At 40.0% G+C, this 24558-nt stretch overlaps 1 protein-coding gene across 1 annotated transcript in view; it reads right to left on the bottom strand.

Moving 5' to 3' along the window:
• UST (uronyl 2-sulfotransferase) overlaps positions 1–24558 on the bottom strand; it is a 255515-nt gene that overhangs the window by 120686 nt on the left and 110271 nt on the right. The window contains exon 4 of the mRNA XM_054992691.1: positions 18520–18599. Within this exon, the coding sequence (XP_054848666.1) occupies positions 18520–18599 (80 nt within the window). The remainder of the gene's footprint in view (positions 1–18519; positions 18600–24558) is intronic.

Here is a 24558-nt window from a genome sequence, read left to right as displayed (position 1 = left end):
TATATTGGCATTATGAGCAGTAGTTTAAACCATATATTGTCCTTGAAATATATCTTTTTTGTGTTATTTTATATGTTATGAAGGATGTTGTTTAAATTTTGGTGCACATAAAGAGACATGATGTTATTTAAAAAACAAAAACAAATCAGTCTTAGAATTACCTTACTAGAAGACTTGCTTTACCTCAGCCAATGGAATCAACGGGGTAGAGGAATGTATCTTTACTAAGATATCAAGGAAACATATCCAGCTTCATTTTAAGCCCCTACTTACAGTATTTATTTTCCTTAAGACTGACATGTGACATGAGTTAAAACGGTGCAGGTTAGAAAATCTGGTAGGGTTGTTTTTTGGTAGCTTTGTGAATACCTAGTTAGGCTAAACTGTTCATTCTAAAACCACCTTTTTTGCTGATGAAATGTAATTTATATAATATGTAACTTTAACTTATTCCAGTAGGCACTGAGATCAATTTATCCATTTCTGAACTGTGGCATAGAGATTATGATTGACAGAGCCAAGGGAATTTCTCTACAGACCTGAAATAAGTCCCAGGGTTGCAAAAAACCCTAAAATCTTTAACACCTGTCTCCCAAGGAATTAAAACTTGCTCAAATAACAGAAATAATACCTATGGCTTTAAGAAAAGAATGCCCATGAAACTCTCAGTAGCTGCTGGGAATTGATAGGGAATCACAACAACACTACCATGCCTCACTTTCTGTGAAGCAAAACTTAGGAGGGGAGTAGACTGGGAAGCTGGAACAGCCCTAGAAAAGGTTCTGCCCCTCCTCCACTATCATGTCCCCTGATGGAGAACCCACTGGAGACAGGGCCCATTGATGACTACCAGAAACTCACTACCCACACAAAGTGCCCTGTTAGTGGCAGCCGCCATGCAGCCTGGCCTACTAGTGGTTGCAATGCAGTCCAGCCAGCTATTTCCCAGGGAGAGACTGTTAGGGGTAGGGAAGAAGGGAAAGCTGAAGTCATAGGGACAGATAAAAGCCAGTCAGCTGATTTACTTACTGCAGCAAAAATGTTATTTGTACAGAACTGGAAAAAAGCAGAAAGGTTGACTATAAAATCTTGTGTTAATGAAGTCTAAGAGACAGTGAAACTTTCTAAACTGACAGTTTCAGGTGGGGAGCTGTGTTGGTCTGTAGTAGATTCAAGACCTGACCTGGTTGTCCAATCAACTCTCTATACTGGACAAACAGGTCAGTCCCTTACCAAAAGAATGAATGGGCATAAATCGGATATAAAAAACCACAACATTCAAAAATCAGTGGGAGAATATTTCAGTCTGCCAGGATATTCCATCACTGACTTCAGAGTAGCAGTTCTCAAGCAGAGAAATTTCAAAGGAAAATTGCAACACAAGATTGCTGAAATTGAATTTATTTGCAAGTTTGAAACAATGGATCCCTCTGGGTTGAATCAGGACATAGGATTTTTCTCGTGTTAAGATGCTAATTTTACGTACTTTGTACCTGAGTTCTATCAACCTAATTACAACATGTATTACAACATGTACAACAGCCAAGGATCTTGAGGCTGTGACAGTATGGTTACATTAGAGTCGCCTGAAACTGAATCCCATGAAGACGGCGGTTCTGTGACTGGGTCGTGGGGCGATCGACCTGGGGACCCGGCTCCCAATCCATGATGGGGTACAGTTGAAACCTTCGTCAACAGTGAAGAAGCCTGGGTGTGACCTTGGATGCCACACTTTCAATGGAGGCCCTGGTCACGACTGTTGCCAGGTCTGCCTTTTTTCATCTTCGACAGGCCAGGCAACTGGCACCCTATCTTTCACCCCAGGACCTGGCCACAGTAATCCATGCAATGGTCACCTCCAGGTTAGACTACTGCAACTCACTTTATGCTGGGCTGCCCTTTGGCCTGACCCGGAAGTTACAGCTGGCCCAGAATGCAGCGGCACACATCCTTACTGGAACACCAATCTGAGCACACATTCATCCTGTGCTGTGCCAGCTGCATTGGCTCCCAGTGGAGTTCTGGATCCGGTTCAAGGTGTTAACCTTGGTGTTTAAAGCCCTTCACGGACTGGGACCTGCATACCTGCAGGACCGCCTCTTCCATTACGTCCCCTGCAGGGCATTGCGTTCTGCAGACAAGCAACTCCTGGTTGTCCCCGGCCCAAAGGACATCTGTCTGGCCTCAACCAGGGCCAGGGCTTTTTCTGCCCTGGCACTGGCGGAACACTCTCCCGCTGGAGATCAGGGCTCTGTGGGATCTGTTACAGTTCCGCAGGGCCTGTAAAGCGGAGATGTTCCACCGGGCCTTTGGCTGAGTGCCAGCAGGTGTCCCCCTTCTTCCACCTAAGACAACCACTTTTTCTGGGGTTGACTTTGGCCATCTACTATGCCCATATATGGACTCCCAAATATTTATTTAAATAGCCTGCGCCTGGACTATTTTAATGACTTTTTAAAATTATTATTGATTTTATGGTTTTGTGATCAGTTCACTGTGTTTTATGAATGTTGTTAGCCACCCTGAGCCCATTTGTGGGGAGGGCAGAGTATAAATCAAATAGATAAATAAATAAATAAATAAATAAATAAATAAATATTATAGTTAGCTTCCTGACAATCTAATTTGCAATACCCTTCCCACCCTCTGCCTGGAATTTATAGGCCTTTTTCCACTCCATGTATCTGATGAAGGGAGCTTTGACTCTCGAAAGCTCACACCTTGAAAATCTAGTTGGTCTCCAAGGTGCTACTGGACCTGAATCTTGCTTTTCTAAACTGAAAGAGTTGGTTAGATTAAGAGATGGCCAGTTTCATAGGCCGTATTGTCTGATAGTTGAAATCTTTTCTTTGTGTTTTGGAAAAGAAATTCCATCTTGATTTTGATACTTTCAACTGTACAACTTTTTTGAAATAACGTGTGAATGAAATTTCATGGTACCAGTGTGAGGAATTTGGCTGTGGTAATCATTATAATTATAGTTCATTTGTCTTACTGAGCTGAGTAAAAACATATCTTTTTTGCTGTTCTCATTAAAAATGGAAAAGGACAGGGATTACGAACCATTTACTCTTTGACATTCCGTGGATTTACATACATGTAAATAAGATATGTATTTTATATGATTGTATTTACTGAGATTTGAATTTAAAATATGCAATGTTTTAAACAGTTCAGTGTTTGCCTCCTTGGAGAACATGAATTGGGTAGAAAGGTGGCATAGGAATGTTTTAAATAAAATAAATACCAAAAAAGGTAGTTGGCTGGTAGGAGAGAAGGAAAGGAGGAAGCAGGCCCTCCAGAGGTGGCCACCGTAATGCCAAGCCTGGTTCAGCAGCCACCATGCCACTGGGCCTGGAGCTAGCAGTGGTTTCTGCACCATTAGACTCAGCTTGGTGCTAGTAGCAACAACCACACCACTAGGACTAGTCCTGGGCTAGTGGCCTCCACACAACCTGAGCAGACTTTTTCTGAGAAAAGCTTACAACTTTCCATTCAGGTCTATGGAAAGTTACCCCTGAAGTCCAAAACAGTAACTAACATTAGATTTCAAAAGAGGAAACTACAAAAATTATGGGACTAGTTAAAAGGAAACTGAAAGAGAAATAAAAGAGAGTCAAATCCTTAGAGGATGCTTGGAAGCTATTTAAAACTACACTAGCTGAAGCCCAGGTAGAATGCATTCCCCAGGTTAGGAAAGGTATAGCCAAGTCTAAGAGAATACCTGCATGGTTAACAATCCAAGTCAAGGAAGCCATAAAAAGCAAAAAGAGTTCTTTTAAGAAGTGTAAGGTCTGTCCCAATGAATTGAATAGAAGGGAGCACAGGGTCTGGCAAAAGAAGTGCAATTTAATAATTAGGTGTGCAAGAATAGATTTGAGGCGAGGATTGCTAAAGGCATTAAGACAAATAATAAACAAAGGAGACTTCCGGTTTGGGATCCATGGAGGTCTAACGCAGCTCTAAGTACAGAGCTGACCGGGCTGCCGTTTCAGCAGCCGGCGGGGCAAATAAGCTCGCAGCCAACTGTTCTCAGGCGGAGAACAGGCATAGAACGCTCAAGCACCTCAGGGCGCGTTGATTTCGGGCGAGGGGGGGTCCTGCGCAACGGACTCTCTCCCGACCCTTGAGGTCCCACCCTAAGACAGGTCGGCTTAAATCTCTGCGGCAGTCCTGGAGCCAGTGCGGCTGGCATAAGACCTACATGCCCAAGCTTCAACAGAGGGAAAGAAGGTGAAGGAGATTCTGAGATTGAAACAGTGATTACAACCCAGAAAGACGTTTGAAAAGGTAAAGATCACTATCTCTTGAAACGGGACGAATTACTTAAAGCAATGAAGTATTAAAGTGGACTTTAAAACTGCAACAGATTGATTATAAGTAGGGGAAGACTCAGCAAGAAATAGATTAGAAAAAGGACTAAGCTAAACGAAGTTATTAAAGAAATTGGACTATTGTTTTCCATACCTGTGGCTGCAAGGAGATAACAGGCTGTGAGAAAGTTTCTAACATCGCGAGAGCTGCTGTGGGGAGTCGGGAAACAGGAAGTGCGTAACAGGGATAGAGCTGCTGGAGAGAGACGGCCCTTACCCGAAGACAGGAAGAAGGGAATCGCCATTTTTGAAAAGGGAAGGGTCCCGACTCAGCAGAAGAGGAAGTAAGCCATATTGGATTACAAAAACTACAGAAAAACCATAGAGAAAAGACGCCCGACATTTTGGACTCTTTTAAACGTTTTTTTTTTCTTTATGAAACCGGGACATTCAAATTAAACTAAAAGGACACTAAGCCAAGCGCCACGGAGTTAAGGAAACGAGCAGACTCGTGGGAGCGAGGTAAGTCAAGCCCCACGATGTCGAAGAAAGAGTGGCAAACGGCTATAGAGAATTTGGACAAAAAATTTATGGAAATGTTAAAGGAACTGAAGGAGACAAAACAGGAGTTGGTGAAAGAGGTTAAAGAGGTTAAGGAGACAGTAAAAAATGAACTGGCAGAAGTGAAGAAGGGAATGGAAACAATACAAAATGATTTGCAAGCAGCACAACAAAAAGTTAATGTAGTGGAGAAGGCGGTGGAGAATCTCTCAGATACGCAACGAACGGAGATGAGGGTGATGAGGGGAAGAATGGCTGTTGCGGAGAGCAAGTATATGGAGAAGCAGCTGAGGTTTCGTGGCTTGCTGGAGGTAGAGGGAAAGACAGCCCAAGAACAAATTGTTGAGGTGTTAGCTGAATACCTGGGGAAGGAGGAGGAGGAAATTGTGGCTATCCTAGATGTGGTGTATCGCATAAATTCAAGATTTGCGACCCAGAGGAAACTACCAAGAGATGTGATTGTGCAATTTATGACTAGAAATATAAGAGAAATGATTGTAAGTAAGCAATTTCAAGACCCATTGGAGGTTAATGGCAAGACGGTTATTATTATGAAGGAGTTACCCAGATCGGTGTTGCTTGACCGGAAAAAATACAAAGCATTAGTCCAAATTTTGAAGGACATGAAAATAAAGTACAGATGGGAATTGCCGGAAGGATTGTCATTTGAGTTTGGAGGAGTGAAAAAGCGCATCAGATCTGAACTTGAAATGGAAAAGTTTTTGAGGGACAATGAAAAGGACTTACCAACAACAAGGCCATGAATATGGAATGTAAAATTTTATCGTGGAATGTAAATAGACTTAATTCACCCAATAAGAGAAAAAGTATTTTCCACTGGCTATTAAAACAGAAATGTGATATTGTTTGTTTACAAGAGACTCATATTAGAAAACAGGATGTAAAATATCTTAAATCGAGCAAACTGGGCAATGATTTTGTAGCGGCCTCAACAAAGAAAAAAAGGGGAGTGGTATTATATTTGAAAGAGGAGCTACAGCCAAAGTTAGTGATTAGAGATGTGGAAGCCAGATTTTTAGCAGTGGAATGTACATGGAATTTAAAGGAAGTGTTGGTGATTGGAATTTATGCACCTAATGGGGCAAAAGAGAGCTTCTTTGAGGACTTGAAGAAGCAATTAGACGAACTTTCTTATGACCAGATAATTCTTGCAGGAGACTTCAATGGAGTCACAAATTTGGAGCAGGATAAAAAATCAACATCTGCACAAAAGCAAAGAGGACTATTACCAAAGACTTTTTTTGCGTTAATGCAACAGGAAACTTTGGAAGATGTATGAAGAATACAGAATCCCAAAGGCAGACAATATACATTTTTCTCCGCAAGACACTCCACTTTATCACGAATTGACATGATCTGGGCCTCAAAGGACTTAGTGCTTTGGACTAAGGATGTGGAAATAATGCCTATGGTAGGCTCAGATCATAATCCAATTATGTGGAAGTTCGGGAAAAGAACTAAGAGGAAAGGATGGAGAATAAATGAGGACTTGTTACAAGAAGGAGAAAATGTGGAGATGTTGAGAAGGGAAACTAAGTTCTTCATACAGTACAACATGAATCGAGAAGCACCAACCAATAAGGTATGGGACACCTACAAAGCAGTAATTAGAGGCATATTAATGGACTTAAATGGAAGAGCCAGGAAAAAAAGAGAGGAGAAGAGACAGGAGATTATGGAAAAAATAAAAGCCAAAGAAATACATTTAAAGAAAAGACCAGGGAAAAAGAAAATTTATCAGGATATTAAAATCCTTCAAGAGCAGTTGACGGCAATGAATAACAAAGAACTGGAATGGAACCTTAAGAGAATGAATCAAAAGTCGTTTGAAGGTGCAAACAAACCTGGGAAATACCTGGCATGGCAAGAAGAGAAAGGAGAAGAAGACAATAAATAAAATATGTGAGGACAATAAAGTATACTTGGAACAGACTGCTATTAGCAGAGCTTTTTATAAATTTACGCTAAACTGTACAATAAAAAAGAAGTGAATAAAGACTCAATAGCGTCATATTTGGGGAAAATGAAGCTTCCAGCAATTTCGGAAGATTGGAGAGACAAATTGAATAGTAACAGAGGAGGAGATAAGAAAGGCAATTCATTTTTTTTTTTTTGAAAATTTTTTATTGGGTTAGAATCCATTATTTCCACATTTACATTCAATTTTCCCCAATTTTTTCATCTCTAACCCCCTCCCTTTCCCCCCCCCTTTTTGTTGACTTCCAACAGCTTTCCAACCCTTTGTCCCCTTTCCCTTACTTTTATTAGCTTCCTCTATCTAAAACAAATATATATTCTCCATTATTCTAAGCAGTACATCCTTAACTATTTTTAACATTATATGCCCAAACTGTAAGCCTTTGTTTCCATCTTAGATAAACAATTTATCCCAATTTTTCAATTTCAGGTATTTCTATATATCATAAACCATATAGATCATACATTCGTTTATATCAAACAATTTGACTTATTCTCTATATATATTACTCATTCTATCTTTTTATAATAGTTCTATATATCTCTCCTCACGTAGTCAATCAATTTGACCCATCTATATCTTCAGACATTCAGTTTGGTACAAAACTTGTCAGAAAAAAAAGAAAATATTGTTAGTTAATCGCTCCTTATATTTAGTCCTTATAATTAATTATTTTCTCTATGTTCTGTTTGTTAACCTATATATATCTATATATATGTCAATCTATTAATCTGACTGCTTATTAATTCACATTTATCTCTTCTCCCCCCGGTAAAGTCTCCCCCCTCTACTTCAATACTTCAGTAGTTCTCAAACTGCCACAGTTTTCCTCCCACCTCCCATTTCTTCTCCAGGTATTGTTTCAGCTTCTCCCAGTCTGTGTTGAACTGCCCTGAGTCCAGATCTCTCAATTTTCTTGTCATCTTGTCCATTTCAGCCATATACAGCAATTTGTAAGTCCAATCTTCAATAGTTGGCACTTCTTGTACTTTCCATTTTTGCGCATACAAAAGTCTAGCTGCTGCTGTCATATAAAATATCAACGTCCTGTGTTGGGCTGGAATTCCCTCCATTCCCAAGTTCAGTAGCAGGAGTTCTGGGTTCTTATTAATTTGAAATTGTAAAATTTCACTCATTTCTCTTATTATTTCACCCCAGTACTGCCTGGCTACCTCACACGACCACCACATATGATAGAGGGAGCCCTCATGCTTCTTACATTTCCAGCATTTATTAGAAGTATTCAAATTCCCTAGCGCAATCTTCTTTGGTGTCATGTACCAACGATAGATCATTTTATAAATGTTCTCTTTGATATTAATACATGTCGTTGTCTTCATTGTAGTTTTCCACAAGTATTCCCATGCCTCCATTGTTATTTCTTTATTAAAGTTTATAGCCCATTTCACCATTTGTGTTTTAACTATCTCATCCTCGGTATACCACTTCAACAGTACTTGGTATACCTTGGATATTCTTTTCTTATCTTCTTTAAGAAGGGTCTGCTCTAGTTCCGAATTCTCTATTCGTATACCTCCCTTTACAGAGTCCGAATTATATAAATCTCTGATCTGTCTATACTGGAACCAATCGTAGTTAGGTGATAGTTCCTCTTGTGTCTTTATTCTAAGTTTGGATGCTTCAGTTTTAGTTATTTCTTTATACGTTAAACATTGTTGTTCATTATCAACAGCTCTCGGGTCTATCACCTCATATGGAACCACCCACAAAGGGGTTCCTTCTTGTAGATAAATTCTGTACTTCTTCCAGATTATGTATAAACTTCTCCGAACAAAGTGATGCAGGAACATCGAGTTGACCTTTACTTTGTCATGCCATAAATATGCGTGCCATCCAAATATTTTTTTATATCCCTCTAGGGCTAATAGTTTCTTGTTCTTTAATGTCATCCATTCTTTCAACCAAACTAGGCAGATTGCATCATGATAAAGTCTCAGATTGGGCAGTTGCATTCCGCCTCTTTCCTTTGCATCTTGTAAAACTTTCACTTTCACTCGAGGCTTCTTGCCTGCCCAAACAAAATCTGATATTTTCCTCTGCCATTTTTCAAATTGTTTGGAGTCTCTGATGATTGGTATTGTCTGTAGCAAAAACATTACTCTTGGTAACACATTCATCTTAACTGCTGCAATCCTGCCCAACCATGACAAATTCAATCTATTCCATTTAATCAAGTCTCTCTCTATCTGAGTCCATAGTTTTTCATAATTGTTTTTGAATAGATCTATGTTCTTTGCAGTTAATTCGACTCCCAAATATTTCACTTTACTTGTTACTTCACAATCCGTTGTTTCCATTAACAATTGTTGTTTCTGCTTAGTCATATTTTTGCATAATATCTTTGACTTCTTTTTGTTAATGAAGAAACCTGCCAAGTCTCCAAACTCCTTGATCTTATCTATCACTCTTGGCATGTTCTCCAATGGGTCCTCTACAATTAACATTATGTCATCCGCAAATGCTCTGACCTTGTATGAATAGTCCTTTATTTTTATTCCACGAATTTCATCATCTTGACGTATTTGTATCATCAGAATCTCCAATACTAAAATGAACAACAATGGAGATAACGGGCAACCTTGTCTTGTTCCTTTACTTATCGTCAATAAGAAAGGCAATTCAGTCAACAAACCTGGGAAAGGCGCCAGGACCTGATGGACTTACAGCTAAATTTTATAAGGTAATGGTCAATGAACTGGTACCATTCCTAAAAGAAGTGATCAATGGTGTTTTGAGAGATCAAAGAATTCCAGATACTTGGAGTGAAGCTAATATATCATTGATCCCCAAAGAAGGACAAGACTTGACTAATGTTAAAAATTATAGACCAATTTCCTTACTTAATAATGACTATAAGATCTTTGCAAAGATCTTGGCAGAAAGAGTAAAGGGATGGTTATCCAAAGTTATTGGAGAAGAACAAGCTGATTTTTTACCGAATAGACAAATCAGAGACAATTTAAGGACAGTTATAAATGCTATTGAATATTATGACAAGCAGTGTGACAAGGAGGTTGGTTTCTTCTTTGTGGATGCTGAAAAAGCATTTGACAATTTGAACTGGGACTTTATGTTTGCCACTATGGAACAGCTGCAAATGGGAGAAAGATTCATAAGAGCAGTGAAAGAAATTTACAGAGACCAGAGTGCAGCAATTGTGGTGAATGAAGAGTTGACCAAAAAACTGACTATTGGCAAAGGTACAAGACAAGGTTGCCCGTTGTCTCCATTGTTGTTCATTTTAGTTTTGGAAATTTTGATGATACAGATTCGAGAAGAATGCGATCCGTGGAATAAAAATAAAAGACTTTTCCTATAAGGTCAGAGCATTTGCAGATGATATAATGTTAATTGTGGAAGATCCGATTGAGAATATGCCAAAGGTAATAGAAAAAATCAAAGAATTTGGAGATTTGGCAGGTTTTTATGTAAATAAAAAGAAGTCTAAGATACTATGTAAAAATATGACTAAACAAAAACAGTTATTAACGGAAATAACAGACTGTGAAGTAACAAGTAAGGTGAAATACTTGGGAATTGAACTGACTGCAAAAAATATAGACCTATTCAAGAATAACTATGAGAAATTGTGGACTCAAATAGAGAAAGATTTGATTAAATGGAATAGATTGAATTTGTCATGGTTGGGAAGAATTGCAGTAGTCAAGATGAATGTGTTGCCGAGAGTGATGTTTTTGTTACAGACAATACCAATCATTCGGGATTCTAAGCAGTTTGAAAAATGGCAGAGGAAAATATCGGATTTTGTTTGGGCAGGCAGGAAGCCTCGGGTGAAAATGAAAGTATTACAGGACGCAAGAGAGAGAGGTGGAATGCAACTGCCCAATCTAAGACTTTACCATGATGCAATCTGCTTGGTGTGGTTGAAAGATTGGATGACTTTGAAAAATCGCAAATTACTGGCCTTAGAGGGATATAAACAAATATTTGGATGGCATGCATATCTGTGGTATGAAAAAGTAAAAGCAGACTCTATGTTTTTGCACCATTACATCCGTAGAAGCCTCTTCACAATTTGGAAGAAGTATAGAAATTACCTACAGGAAGGAACTCCCTCTTGGGTGGTTCCTTATGAAGTAATAGACCCGAGAACTGTTGACAATGAACAACAATGTTTAACATACAAGGAAATAACACGAACAGACCTTTCTAAATTAAGAATAAAGACGCAAGAAGAGTTGTCTTCGAATTATGACTGGTTTCAATATAGACAGATTAGAGATCTTTACAACTCGGACTGTGCAAAGGGAGGGATAAGAATGGAGAACTCGGAATTAGAGGAAGTAATTTTACAAGAAAACAAAAAGGAAATCTCTAAGGTCTACAAGGTGTTGCTAAAATGGTACACTGTAGATGAGACAGTTAAAGTGCAAATGGTGAAGTGGGCTATAAACTTTAACAAAGAAATAACAATGGAGGCGTGGGAATACTTGTGGAAAAATACGTTGAAGATCACGACATGCACTAATATTAAAGAGAATGTCTATAAAATGATTTATCGTTGGTATTTTGACACCAAAGAAAATTGCGCTAGGGAATTTGAATACGTCTAACAAATGCTGGAAATGTAAAAAGCATGAGGGATCTTTGTATCACATGTGGTGGACTTGTGAGGTAGCTAGGCAGTACTGGGGGGAAATAATAAGAGTAATAAGCGAGATTTTACAATTTCAAGTTAATAAGAACCCAGAACTCCTGCTACTGAACTTGGAAATGGAGGATATTCCAGCACAATACAGGACATTATTATTTTACATGACAGCAGCGGCCAGACTTTTGTACGCGCAAAAGTGGAAAGTACAAGAAGTGCCATCTATTGAGGACTGGATTTACAAATTGCTGTACATGGCGGAGATGGATAAAATGACCAGAAAATTGAGAGACCTTGATCCAGGACAGTTTAACACGGATTGGGAGAAGTTGAAACAGTACTTGGTGAAAAAATGGGAGGTGGGAGGAGAACTGTGGCAGTTTGAAAATTACTGAAATACAACAAAAGAAGAGAGAAGTGACTATACCGGGGGGGGGGAGTTAATTGAAAATTTCTAAGCAATTATTCTATTTGACTACTATATATAGTATTAAGTAATAGTGGTGTTATTATAAGATCTATAAGGACAGAAACTAATTAATTTCATCGCTGGCAGATAATGGTATAATGGTGAATTTATATAATTAAAATGAATGAATATAAGAAAGGAGGGGAAAATATACAGTAGCATACAGAATATGGGTCAAATTGATTGACTTATGCTGAATGTGTATATATGGGTTAAAGTGACTGACTATTTCTGATAGAGTTGCATAATGGAGAAATTAGATAATTAAAACAGTATGAAGTTAACTTATATTGAAGGTATGCAATGTTTATAATGTACTTAAAGCTATGTATAACGAGGGACAAATTGTTTGTCCCATATAGACGAGACCAGAATGAGTAAGATAGAGTACAGGCTACTAAAATGAATATTGAAGAATATATGCCAGAAATGTATTATTTAGTTGTTAAGCCAAATGGGAAGGGAAATAGAGATAGCACTGTGATATAATAGATAAGCTTAGAAGAGAGTGAAAGTATATGTTTAATAGGTGAAATAAGTTTGAAATGAGTAGGGGAAAATAGATAAGGGGTTGGAAAACTGTTGGAAGTCATCAAAAGGGGGGGAAGGGAGGGGGTTAGAATTGGAATATTTAAAGGAAATTGATTGTAATGGATATTAAAATATTTCTAATCCAATAAAAATTTAAAAAAAGACAAATAATAAACAAATAAGTCAAATTGAGGTGATGACAGATGACGTTTTAGACCTACTGGGGAAACTAAAAGCCATTAAGACTCCAAGTTGTGATGGCATACACCCAAAATTTCTTAGGGACACAGGAAGCCTCTCAGTCTCCACCATTTCACATAATGTGAAGAAATGGAGATGTTTGGGAGGGTATTTTTATAAAGGGATTAGAACTTTAGGATACAAAGTAACAGCTCAGGAGGTCCATTCTATGGGATTTTCAGTACACACAACTTATTCCTGATTTTCTTAGCAGTTGATCCCAAGTATTGGAACCTGTTTGCGTAGAGCTCTCTGGCATATCTGCCCTCTCTTTGTATTTTTATGGTAGATGAGTTGGTTTATTTCATTCTGTACATGATTTAAATAATCAGGATTCACAAGTGAGGATTCTGTCGTTATTGGTGGCATCATCGGTGCTGTCACAGCATCACCATTTTATTTTCTGTTTATGCTTATGATGTCATATCAATACAAAGGATGATTTTTTTAAAAAAAAGTTTGAAAAGGAATACTTGGTGAAGTCTGCATGGGGAAGTTGTGGCGATTAAAGGAAACCTCCACATTCAGAGGCAATAAATCTTTCTCCGTATAATGGAGAGAAAATGAGAGAGGCTCCTTTTAAACTATTCAGTGCCTTTTAAGGCAAATGAATTTGTTGTGCTGTGCCCTAAGAACTTTTCTGCTCCCCTTTCCCTCCTGATATCTTCTCACCAGAAAGAAATAAAAAGAAGGTGGAGGGCAGAGTATACATGCATAAATAGAAATGTTATAAAAAGCAACTTCCTGTTTTAACCATATTTTAGGGCTATCTTGTATAAGACGTAAAAAAAACCCAACCCCACCCATAACTGAAGTAAGATTTGTTTCTGATTTCTACTAAAAGGCTTTTCCAAACCCATTCTGATGATATGTACATTAACTCAAAACTAGGTCCTAGGGCTTACTCTGATATAATTGGACGGATAAGACTGTAGCCTCATAAGGATAAGCCTCTCTTATACTGAACTGGACTACTCATCCATCTAGCTCATCGTTCTGTAATCAAACTGGCTGTAGATTTCAGAGTCTCAAATATAGATCATTCCCACCTTGCTAGTAGGGATCAATTTACTGAAAGGTAATAGCATCTTAACCAGGGGGTCTTCTGTATGCCAATTTAGGCCCCAAGTGGACCAGCCTGTTGCGAAACGTGGGAGCACTCCCATGGCCTGCTCAATAACATCACTCCTGGAAGACTTCCTAATGATGAGTGCCAGGCCACCCTCTCCCACCAGGAACCTGGCAACTGTATAATCTAAGCACTTTCATAGTAAGAGCTAATTTTCTTTGGAATGGGCAGTTGTCACAGAGACGTGACTGTTAAACAACACTAAAAGTGCCATTTTTAAAAAACTTACTGTTGTGAACCAGCCTCAGCCTGTCACCCCGTTGAGTCCTCCTTGGAGAACAAGGAGCTGGAGGAGCTGGCAGAGCCAGCCTCTGCACTACAGAAGCCTGCACCAGAGCCAGCCACAGCACCAGAAGAACCCTTGGCGGAGTGGCAAGAAACGCAGCCAGGGACCTCTGGGGAAGTTGTTGGGGGTGAGGGCTCATGCAGAGCGGAGGAGAGACTGGCTCCTGAGAAATGGAGGAATTGGGCAAGGGCAGCTGTCTGGGAAAGACGCAGGAGTGCTCGCTTGCAAGCACAGCGCCAGGTGCGACTGCCCTCCAATAGTGAGTTGCTGCAGTCAGAGGAAGAGGGAACACTTGCACCTCACCCTCTTAACTAGAGCACTGTATAAAAGGAGCACCTAGCTCATCATTCATTGTAAAAAAGCAACCTAGCTCGTCACTCCCTGCAACCTGAGTCTTGTGCCTGGAAGCTCTTGACCCCACCCTGTACCTTGCTCCTCCTTGGACTGAACTCTTGGCTTATGACCTCAGCTTGACTACTGGCTTTACACCCACCTGCCTTGTTATTGGACTGCTCTGCCTGTGTTTTGACCTTTGGACTTGATTTTGGACTGCCTTACTTGTGTATGAACTTGGACTGCCTGACTACTCTACCTGCTTCACCTGCTAGGCATACCAACCCCAGCTTGCACTAGCGCCTAGCCTCTGAGAGTGACACCATGGAGAATAATAGAGATGTAGTACTCACTGCTCATCTGTTTCCAAGCATAATTCAAAGTCCTGATTCTTATTTTTATGGCCATAAGTACTCTTGGACCAGGGAATTTGAAGCTCTGCTTCCTCCCATACTGTCCAGCCCACCAGTTAAGATTCTCTTCTGAAGCCCTGGCTGCATCTTAATGGTTTTGTTTCATTGTCTTAGTTATAAGCCGCCTCGGGCAGGTCTCCAGAGAAGTGGTGTATATATTTTTAAAATAAATATAGTGTTTATAAAGGACTGGACCATGCTGAACTAGAGAGAGTCAAACTTTTGACTGTTGATTCCAAACACAGTGTGCAGTGCAAGGCTAGCTGATGTTGGAAAGAACTATTCAAATGATAAGCAATACTGAACACAGTACAGCTAGTGGCAAATTTTTCATTGGCATCAAGGGAAGGGGAATTTCATCTACAGTAAGCAATGAGCTCTGGAACGATCAAAATCTTTCCAGAGTATATATAGAACATTTTATACCATGAGGGTTGTTCCTTTCTTCATTTCCCCTGGCCACTTGTGGCTAACTTCTCTGACAAAAGAGTGAGCATGATATTCCACTATTCCAGCCATTCATTATGTATCCAATGTACTTGTAACTATGTAGCTCATGATGAATTAAGCTTGGCATTGGGGAACTTTATAACGGTTGGTGCATGCTGAACTAGAGAGAGTCAAACTTTTGACTGTTGATTCCAAACACAGTGTGCAGTGCAAGGCTAGCTGATGTTGGAAAGAACTATTCAAATGATAAGCAATACTGAACACAGTACAGCTAGTGGCAAATTTTTCATTGGCATCAAGGGAAGGGGAATTTCATCTACAGTAAGCAATGAGCTCTGGAACGATCAAAATCTTTCCAGAGTATATATAGAACTTCATCATGACACATGATTGTATTATAGGCACCTCCACCCTTCCCTTGTTCACATTTGCATGGCAATAAAATGGGAATTAAAACAATTGCTTAAGTTAAAAAGTATTTGCTGTATTTCTCCTCCCCCCAAAGTACCCAATATCATAAAATATAGTTAAAGATTAAGAACAGCTGCAGCCCCCCCCCCTTTGAACTGGGGCTGTACCAAGATGGCACAGTCTTAACTCCTTCCCATCATGTCAGGTTTCTGACTTCAGTCAACACCACACCCCATCTAGCTGCTGTTTCTCCATGAGGGGAAGAAAATGCTTTATAAGGCATTCACACAGGCAACTTTGGTACAGTAGGAAATGACTAACCAACTTTATGGAATGCAAAACAGCCACTCCAGCTGCTACATATTCTTTAAAAAATGCAAGAAATCCATGAACAGATTATATGTATAATATTACTCAAATCATATTTAAGGCAATGGAGAAGATTCTGTGCCACCACTCCACTTGTTATCTTTGCATTTCTTTTCCCCCTTAACTTCAGTGACAAACTTTAATAGGAAGCTCATTGGAAAAGCAACCTTTTAAGGCCGTATATTATTCTATTAAGTGCAATGTACACTGATGACAATATGTGTTTAAAAAAAGAAAATGGGCAACTTTTGTTTTAATAATGTTATATGAATGTTTTATGTTCCCAGATGGAAAAAAGTCACCCAGACAAACCCCAAAGCTCACATGACACAAAGGGGGGGGGGCAATTCCCAAGAACAAGAAATGCTGGAGTAACAAAATATTATTTTAAAATGAACTTTTGAGATGCTTCTGAGTTGGAAAAACAAAGATATTAAACAGTCCACTAAGCAAGAGATATAATGAGTCCTTTCCCAAAAGCTACAGGGTTTTTTTGAGGATCAAATATAGTTTCTTGTATTGTTGAAGGCTTTCACGGCCGGAGAACGATGGTTGTTGTGAGTTTTCCGGGCTGTATTGCCGTGGTCTTGGCATTGTAGTTCCTGACGTTTCGCCAGCAGCTGTGGCTGGCATCTTCAGAGGTGTAGCACCAAAAGACAGAGATCTCTCAGTGTCTTTTGGTGCTACACCTCTGAAGATGCCAGCCACAGCTGCTGGCGAAACGTCAGGAACTACAATGCCAAGACCACGGCAATACAGCCCGGAAAACCCACAACAACCAAATATAGTTTCTCTTCTTGATAGTCAACTTCCATCAAATTCTAGTCTTGGAACTGGTAAGCTGTATATTAGATCTTCAAACACAGTACCAATTGAGGAGTTTCACTAAAATTAAGCTCTCTAAAGTGCATTTTATTTTGATTTCAGTTATGAAGAAATCAGAAGAAGATTGAGACTTGGAAGAGCAGCTCTGAGGGAGCTAGATAAGATCCTTAAAAATAAAGATGTCTCTCTGGGAACCAAGCTCAAGATAATCCAAACTATGGTATTCCCCATTGCCGTGTATGGATGTGAAAGTTGGATGATAAAGAAAGCTGACAGGAAGAAAATTGATTTATTTGACATGTGGTGCTGGAGGAGTTTTGCGGATACCATAGACAGCCAAAAAGACAAATAAGTGGGTACTAGATCAAATCAAGCCTGAGTTCTCCTTAGAAGCTAAAATGACAAGAAAGCTATTGTACTTTGGTCACATCATGAGAAGACAAGATTCTCTGGAAAAGTCAATAATGCTAGGAAAAGTGGAAGGCTGCAGGAAAAGAAGAAGACCTAAAACGAGATGGCTTGACTCAATTAAAGAAGCCACGTCCTCCAGTTTGCAGGATCTGAGAAAGTCAGTTAAGATAGAATGTTTTGGAGGTCTTTCATTCATAGGGTTGCCATAGTCGGAGATGACTTGATGGCACATAACACACACACAATGTCATTTTACTGTTTACCAACGATACAATCAGATCAAAGTGCTGAAAACCATAACCTTGCTGGCATGAGCATAAACACAAGAAGTGCAGAATTCTATTCAGCAGAAACTGCTGCTGGTCCTTAAACACTAAAAACAGTATTGGATAGCATTGCAATGAGTGGATATTTGCTGCTGGCATCTTTTTCTATAATCTTATTGCCATTTAGAAATGTAAATTATCCCTCCACTCAATAGGTTTTTAAACCTTTTTAATTCTATAAAGTATCTCATTTATCGTCATCATAACCATATGTGATTTTAATTTGAAAGCTTCCTATGCACAGGGTTTATACTTTAAAGGGGAAAGGGTTAACAGCAAAGACTTTGCAAAGCTCCACATGCTGAGGAAAATAAAAATTAAATGGAAATCTGGCTAGAGCATTAGTTTTACATAATGCAGTATACAGTTTTAAGTTGGAAAGGTTATAAAACTGAAATGACCTCTGTGGAGAAGAATGCAGAGCACAGAGGCAACGACATTTTTTTTTAAAAAACTTATGAATATTATATGTATATATGGATTCTACCACCCTTCCCTCCCACCCACCAAATTTTCCAGTCTCTCTCAGCCATAGGACTAATAATTTCTCTCCCAATAGCTAAGCCATTTTGACACATACTTTAAGCCATAAGGGAACTGCTTTGTCTTGATGCAACCCCGTACTACTGCAGTAAATGTATGAATATTCCAACAGGATCCTGGAATCACATGGGCAGGATCAATCATATGGGTCATTATCAGATGTGCAAGAGACTCATGTTTAGTCTGTCCCCCAAAGGCATTGATAATAAAGGCTTATACTACAAACATTTTTCTATTGATTTAAATACAAATAATTTTAATTGAAGATAATTCTTACCTTGAGAAGTTGAGGAAATGAACATGTCTAGTGAATAAATATGGTTGTTCAGCAGTGCTTATATTTTTAATCAATTCCATCTAAAAACAACAAGAAAATATTAAATGTAATCAACCTTTGCAAAGTTCCAAAACAGAGCTTTAAAAAAATACAGGGTTCCCCTGCTCTCCCTGACAATGTGTCAATTCCTGCTACTAGTAGCAGCAAAGAACACAGATATCCATGTTATGCTAGGATCTGGGGGAAGCTGGCTGTCCAAACTGTATGTCTCCCGACCTGCACAACATACATGTAAACAGGGGTCATTTCCTAGAAAAAGAACTGCAGGAACTCATTAGCATAACTCATTAGCATATGCCACACCCCCTGACATCACCAGAAGTGTGTCAGAAGGCAACATTCTCCTCTCAGGCGCCTTTCCGCAAAAGTCTTCAGGTATTTCCTTAAAGCAGAATGAACTAAAAGCAACACCCTCCTCTGGAGAGCCAGCTGTGCTTGCACCCACTCACTCTCTCTCTCTCTCAAGTCACAAATGAAAATAAAGCACCAAGGAATCCAAGCAGCTTGCCTTCCTTTGGAGCCCAGCACCACTCGGCATTCACTCATTTTCTCTCTCTCTCTCTCCCCTCCCCATCACAAATGAAAGTAAAGGAACAGAGCAGAAGGAATCCAAGCAGCTTGCCTTCCATTGGAGCCCAGCACCACTCGGCATTCACTCATTTTCTCTCTCGCTCTCTCCCCCCTCCCCAGTCAGAAATGAAAGTAAAGGAACAGAGCAGAAGGAATCCAAGCAGCTTGCCTTCCTTTGGAGCCCAGCACCACTCGGCGTTCACTCATTTTCTCTCTCTCTCTCTCCCCTCCCCATCACAAATGAAAGTAAAGGAACAGAGCAGAAGGAAACCAAGCAGCTTGCCTTCCTTTGGAGCCCAGCACCACTCAGCATTCACTCGTTTTCTCTCTCCCCACCGCCTCAGTCACAAATGAAAGTAAAGGAACAGAGCAGAAGGAATCCAAACAGCTTGCCTTCGATGGTTGTTGTGGGTTTTCCAGGCTGTATTGCCGTGGTCCACGGCAAGACCACGGCAATACAGCCCGGAAAACCCACAACAACCATCGTTCTCCGGCCGTGAAAGCCTTCCTTTGGAGCCCAGCACTACTCGGCATTCACTCATTTTTTCTCTCTCTCTCTCTCCCCCCTCCCCCAGTCAGAAATGAAAGTAAAGGAACAGAGCAGAAGAAATACAAGCAGCTTGCCTTCCTTTGAAGCCCAGCACCACTCGGCATTCACTCATTTTCTCTCTCTCTCTCCCCTCCCCAGTCAGAAATGAAAGTAAAGGAACAGAGCAGAAGGAATCCAAGCAGCTTGCCTTCCTTTGGAGCCCAGCACCACTCAGCATTCACTCATTTTCTCTCTCTCCCCACCGCCTCAGTCACAAATGAAAGTAAAGGAACAGAGCAGAAGGAAACCAAGCAGCTTGCCTTCCTTTGGAGCCCAGCACCATTCAGCATTCACTCATTTTCTCTCTCCCCCCCCAGTCACAAATGAAAGTAAAGGAACAGAGCAGAAGGAATCCAAGCAGCTTGCTTTCGATGGTTGTTGTGGGTTTTCCGGGCTGTATTGCCGTGGTCCACGGCAAGACCACGGCAATACAGCCTGGAAAACCCACAACAACCATCGTTCTCCGGCCGTGAAAGCCTTCCTTTGGAGCCCAGCACCACTCGGCATTCACTCATTTTCTCTCTCTCTCTCTCTCCCCCCTCCCCCAGTCAGAAATGAAAGTAAAGGAACAGAGCAGAAGGAATCCAAGCAGCTTGCCTTCCTTTGGAGCCCAGCACCACTCGGCATTCACTCGGAGGAAAAGGAATCACGTGGGCAGGGCCAAAACCCACGTGACCTCTTTTTAGACCTTCTGGAACGCCGTTCCTGTGCGTTCCAGCTCCAAATGAACCCTGCATGTAAATCCCAAATATGAAGACATTTTGGTTCATCATTTTATTGTAATTTACACCAATGCTCAATTAATTTTTTTCTTCCTCTTGGTGGTTGCTGTGACTGGTTTTTACATTTGTGATGGTTAAATCATCTTCTCAAACAGCCGCGTGAAGCAGGCTGATGTGAGGCAGTGAGAAGAAGCAGAACCCTTCAAAGCCAAGCACAGTCTAATTCTGTTGCAAGAGGTAGGTTCATTGTGTAGAAACAAACATCACCACATCATCATTTACTTTATTTACACGATGCCCTTCTCCCCAATGACAACCTAAAGCAGCTTACATTGTTCTCCTCTCTTTCATTTTATCTGCACAACAGTCCTGCAAGGTAGAGGAGGCTGAGAGTATGCAGCTAGGTTGCCAACCTCCAGGTGGAGCCTGGCGATCTCCTAGAATTACAACTGATCTCTAGATAACAGAGATCAGTTCCCCTGGAGAAAATCGCTTCTTTGGAGGATGAACTCTATTGCATTATAACCTGCTAAGCTCCAGTCTCTCTCCAAACCCTGCCCTCCTAAGGCTCCAGTCCTGAAATCTCCAGGTATTTCCCAGTCCAGGGTGACCCAGCAAGTTTCCATGACAAGTGAGAATTGGAAGCTGGGCCACACAGACCCTAAACAAATTTAAACTGAAGTGATGCTGACTGGACAAGCAGAGATCTTGAAGGACATTGTGTTTCTGACCTTTGATGGGGTTCAGTTGACTCTGGCTAACTCAATTAAGAACCTAGGGGTTATCCTAGATCCAGCCCTGCTGCTAGAGAAGCAAGTAAACACATCTGCAAAAAAGGCCTTCCCACAACTCAGTCTAGTCTAGAAGATGGCCCTTTACCTTGGCACAGCCAATCTGGCCACCTAGATTCATGGCACAACAACATCGAGAGCAGATTACTGTAATGCACTCTACATAGATTTCCCCTCAAAGTCAACTCAGAGGCTTCAGTGGTGCAGAATGCTGCTGCTTATTTATTCTCAGGCATTAGAGCATGCATATCACTCCCATTCTACAGTCACTCTATTGGCTTCCCATCAGTTACTGGGCTCAGTTCAAGGTCATGAGTCATGACTATCACATTCAAAGCCCTTCACAGCCTTGTTCACTCATATCTGTGCAACTGCCCCCCTCTATGTCTTGCCACGGCAGCTTCATATATCTTGTCAGGGCCTTCTGCGGCTGGGCAAAATCAACAGCTGCCCACATACACGCTTGGTAGCCCCCACCTTATGGAATGGCCTGCCTGAGGTGGTTGGGAAAGCCCCCACTCTCCTGGCTTTCTGCAAATATGCAAAACTGAATTACACAGGAAGGCTTTCCATCCAGATTACAGGACTGCCTCATAAGAAATAGCACAGAGATATGCCTTATTAGGTACGGGGACTAAAGCTACACTATTTGGTACTGTCTGCTGATGTAGCTATGCTCCTATTAGGGAGTTTCCATATTGTTAAACATGCCATGTTAACTGATGCTTTGTTTCAGATAGATTTTATCTCTGTGCTCGGCTGTATGCTTGCTTAAAACTTTTGTTTTCCCTATTGTATCTGTTTCTCTGAATATCCTAACAGTTGTTCATTATTGTACTTTGCTCAGTGTATGTCCTAGCTGTTGATTATGTTGTATTTTTACTTGCACTGTGCGATCCACCTTGGATCTCAGTGAGAAAGGTGGACTATAAATAAATAAATACAATTTATTGGAACCTGCAGAGCATGATCTCGGCTTTGACACACAATTCCTAGTGTCAAAAAATATAGTTGAAAACTCACAAGTGTTCTTACTCATAGATTGAACCATGGACTTAATAAATGCTGCTCAAACATGTGACCTACATTTATTAGAGAAAGTTCAACACACCTTTCCTAAAAACAGCTCAAGGACTACCTTATTTATTTATAAAGCTCCTTCAATTCTCATTTGCACATTGTTTAGGAGAGGAAGTCAATGCTTTGTTTTACACAGGACTCTTTTTTCCCCCTTCCTATTTTGGAATGGTTTTGTTTAAGTCATTTCATCATTAGCTGTTCAGTTTATACATTACAATAAAATTATTATATATTTTACTAAAACATTTCAGAATGCAAGATTCCCTGGTAAAGCAAAAATGTATCTATGCTGTTCTTTTAAAGCTGCCATTGTTACTTTTTAGAGTGTTCTGAAATATGTCAGGCTCCTGAAAGTGCTAAATGAGATGTGTGCAAAACATTCCAGCCATTCCGGCAGCTCTGATTTCCTGACTTCTGCTCTTCTCAAATTATTCTAATTGGTTATATGAATGCCGCAAGTTGTATGAAAAATAACTTGAGTGTTACCATGCCTTTCTCCTAGAGACCACAGTAATTGTGAATAATTGTATATATAGATGTATACAGTAAGGCATTAAAATATGCACAACCAGAAATAATTCACAGCTTATAGAAATGGGTTATCAGATCTATTCTACACGTTTCTCAGAAATAATTCTTGATAAAATCAATGAGATTTGTACAGTAAGAACAAAAGTATTTGTAAAATAGATCTAATTTGGATGCATTTGCTAATGCATAAGAAAAAAGGTTTAGCTGCATTAGCAAAGCTATAAATATCTAAGAATATATTAATTTTAATTACTGATACTTTAATGGTGGACCTTTAAGATTATGCGTTCAGATTGCTGTGCTTACAGGCTCATTAGCTGACACATAGAACATTAAAAACATGGTAGAGTTTTGTGTCTAACTTTATTTAAACTTCTTGATGTTCTTTACAACCATATTCAATGATTGACACAGTACATTTAAGAACCAACATATGAGCAATTGAACTTACCTCATCTGCTCCCAAACTTTGCACAGCTCAATGATAGGTTGACAACAAGCCCAAAGCTCAGATTGGAGGGGGGGAATTTTTCAGAGAAGGTGGACTTTGAATTTCCAATACCAGTTTGAATCACTAAACAGCTTTACCCAGGAAGACTGTTAATCCCTAATTTAGTACTCATTAGTAAAATTTGCTCTTTCAAGAGAAATAAGAATTTTTCAAACATAAGTTTTGAAGTCTGCCCAAGCAGGAGAAAAGTGGAATATTTTAAATAAATTAAATACTTAAGTTGTGTATGCTAAATGTCTTTCAGCTAAATTACAACCTGCCTGTAGATATATAGTTCCCTGCATTTGATCCTGCAGCCTTTATGTACTTGCTTTCCTGCAGAGACTTTCCTGCATGACTAGGTTAATGGATTTTCCTTGATGTCACAACTGAACATAATTCATCTTGGGGGAAACGATGCATGGAATTTTATGTGATCATACACATGTGTCAGTCTACATGTTTTAGAGAAGCCTGGAAGGGCTGTGTACACACACATTTGCAGGACTGTTTAAGAGTTCTCTCAGAGTCAGAGCTTTGAGTGGCAGGTTATTTCAAAGCCATCTGATTGGGTAGCCTGAACTGAGAGGTTTTTTTCAGTCCTGGCAGAGAGAGAGATTCTGTAAGTTAAGAGAGTCCTCATGGAAAGCAATTTCAACACCAGCAGAAGAACTGAGAAAGTTGGTACGAGATTTGGGTAGTAGGTACAGATTCCCAAACGGGCCATAAGAGAGAGGTAGATCTTCTAAAGAGAGGAGATATTCCCTTTCCAGTTGAACAGGGAGATAGCTCTGAAAGTGGAGAGATCCCTGGTCGAATGTGATTGAAAACTATCTGTGGATACTTCAGATACAGTTAAGGATTGAAGGAAAGCACTGGTGTGTGAAGAGAGGGGGCTCGGGGCACTAGAAAGTGGGTACCAGCCTTCTTAACCACAGAAGAGAAAGACAATACTAAAAAGAAAGTACACTCAAGTGCTTGTGGGGATAAACAAGGGAACAAAGCCTAGAAACAGAAGCCTTAAGTAACAGCGAAGAGTATAAAAACTGAAGTATGTGCAAGTCCTGAACTTTACCTCAGTGAATAAGATATATATATATTTGTTGAATGTACCTCAAAAAGTTTCAACCTCTGAATTCACCTAACCTATTCCCTCTAATGTAAATAAGCTACCTAGTTATTTTTGAAGTTTTAAAAATGCCTCTG

This window comes from Eublepharis macularius, chromosome 1 (assembly GCF_028583425.1).
Source record: "Eublepharis macularius isolate TG4126 chromosome 1, MPM_Emac_v1.0, whole genome shotgun sequence".
NCBI classification, from domain to species: domain Eukaryota; kingdom Metazoa; phylum Chordata; class Lepidosauria; order Squamata; family Eublepharidae; genus Eublepharis; species Eublepharis macularius.
Note: the sequence above shows the minus strand (reverse complement) of the source record. Positions and strands in the feature narration are given on the sequence as shown.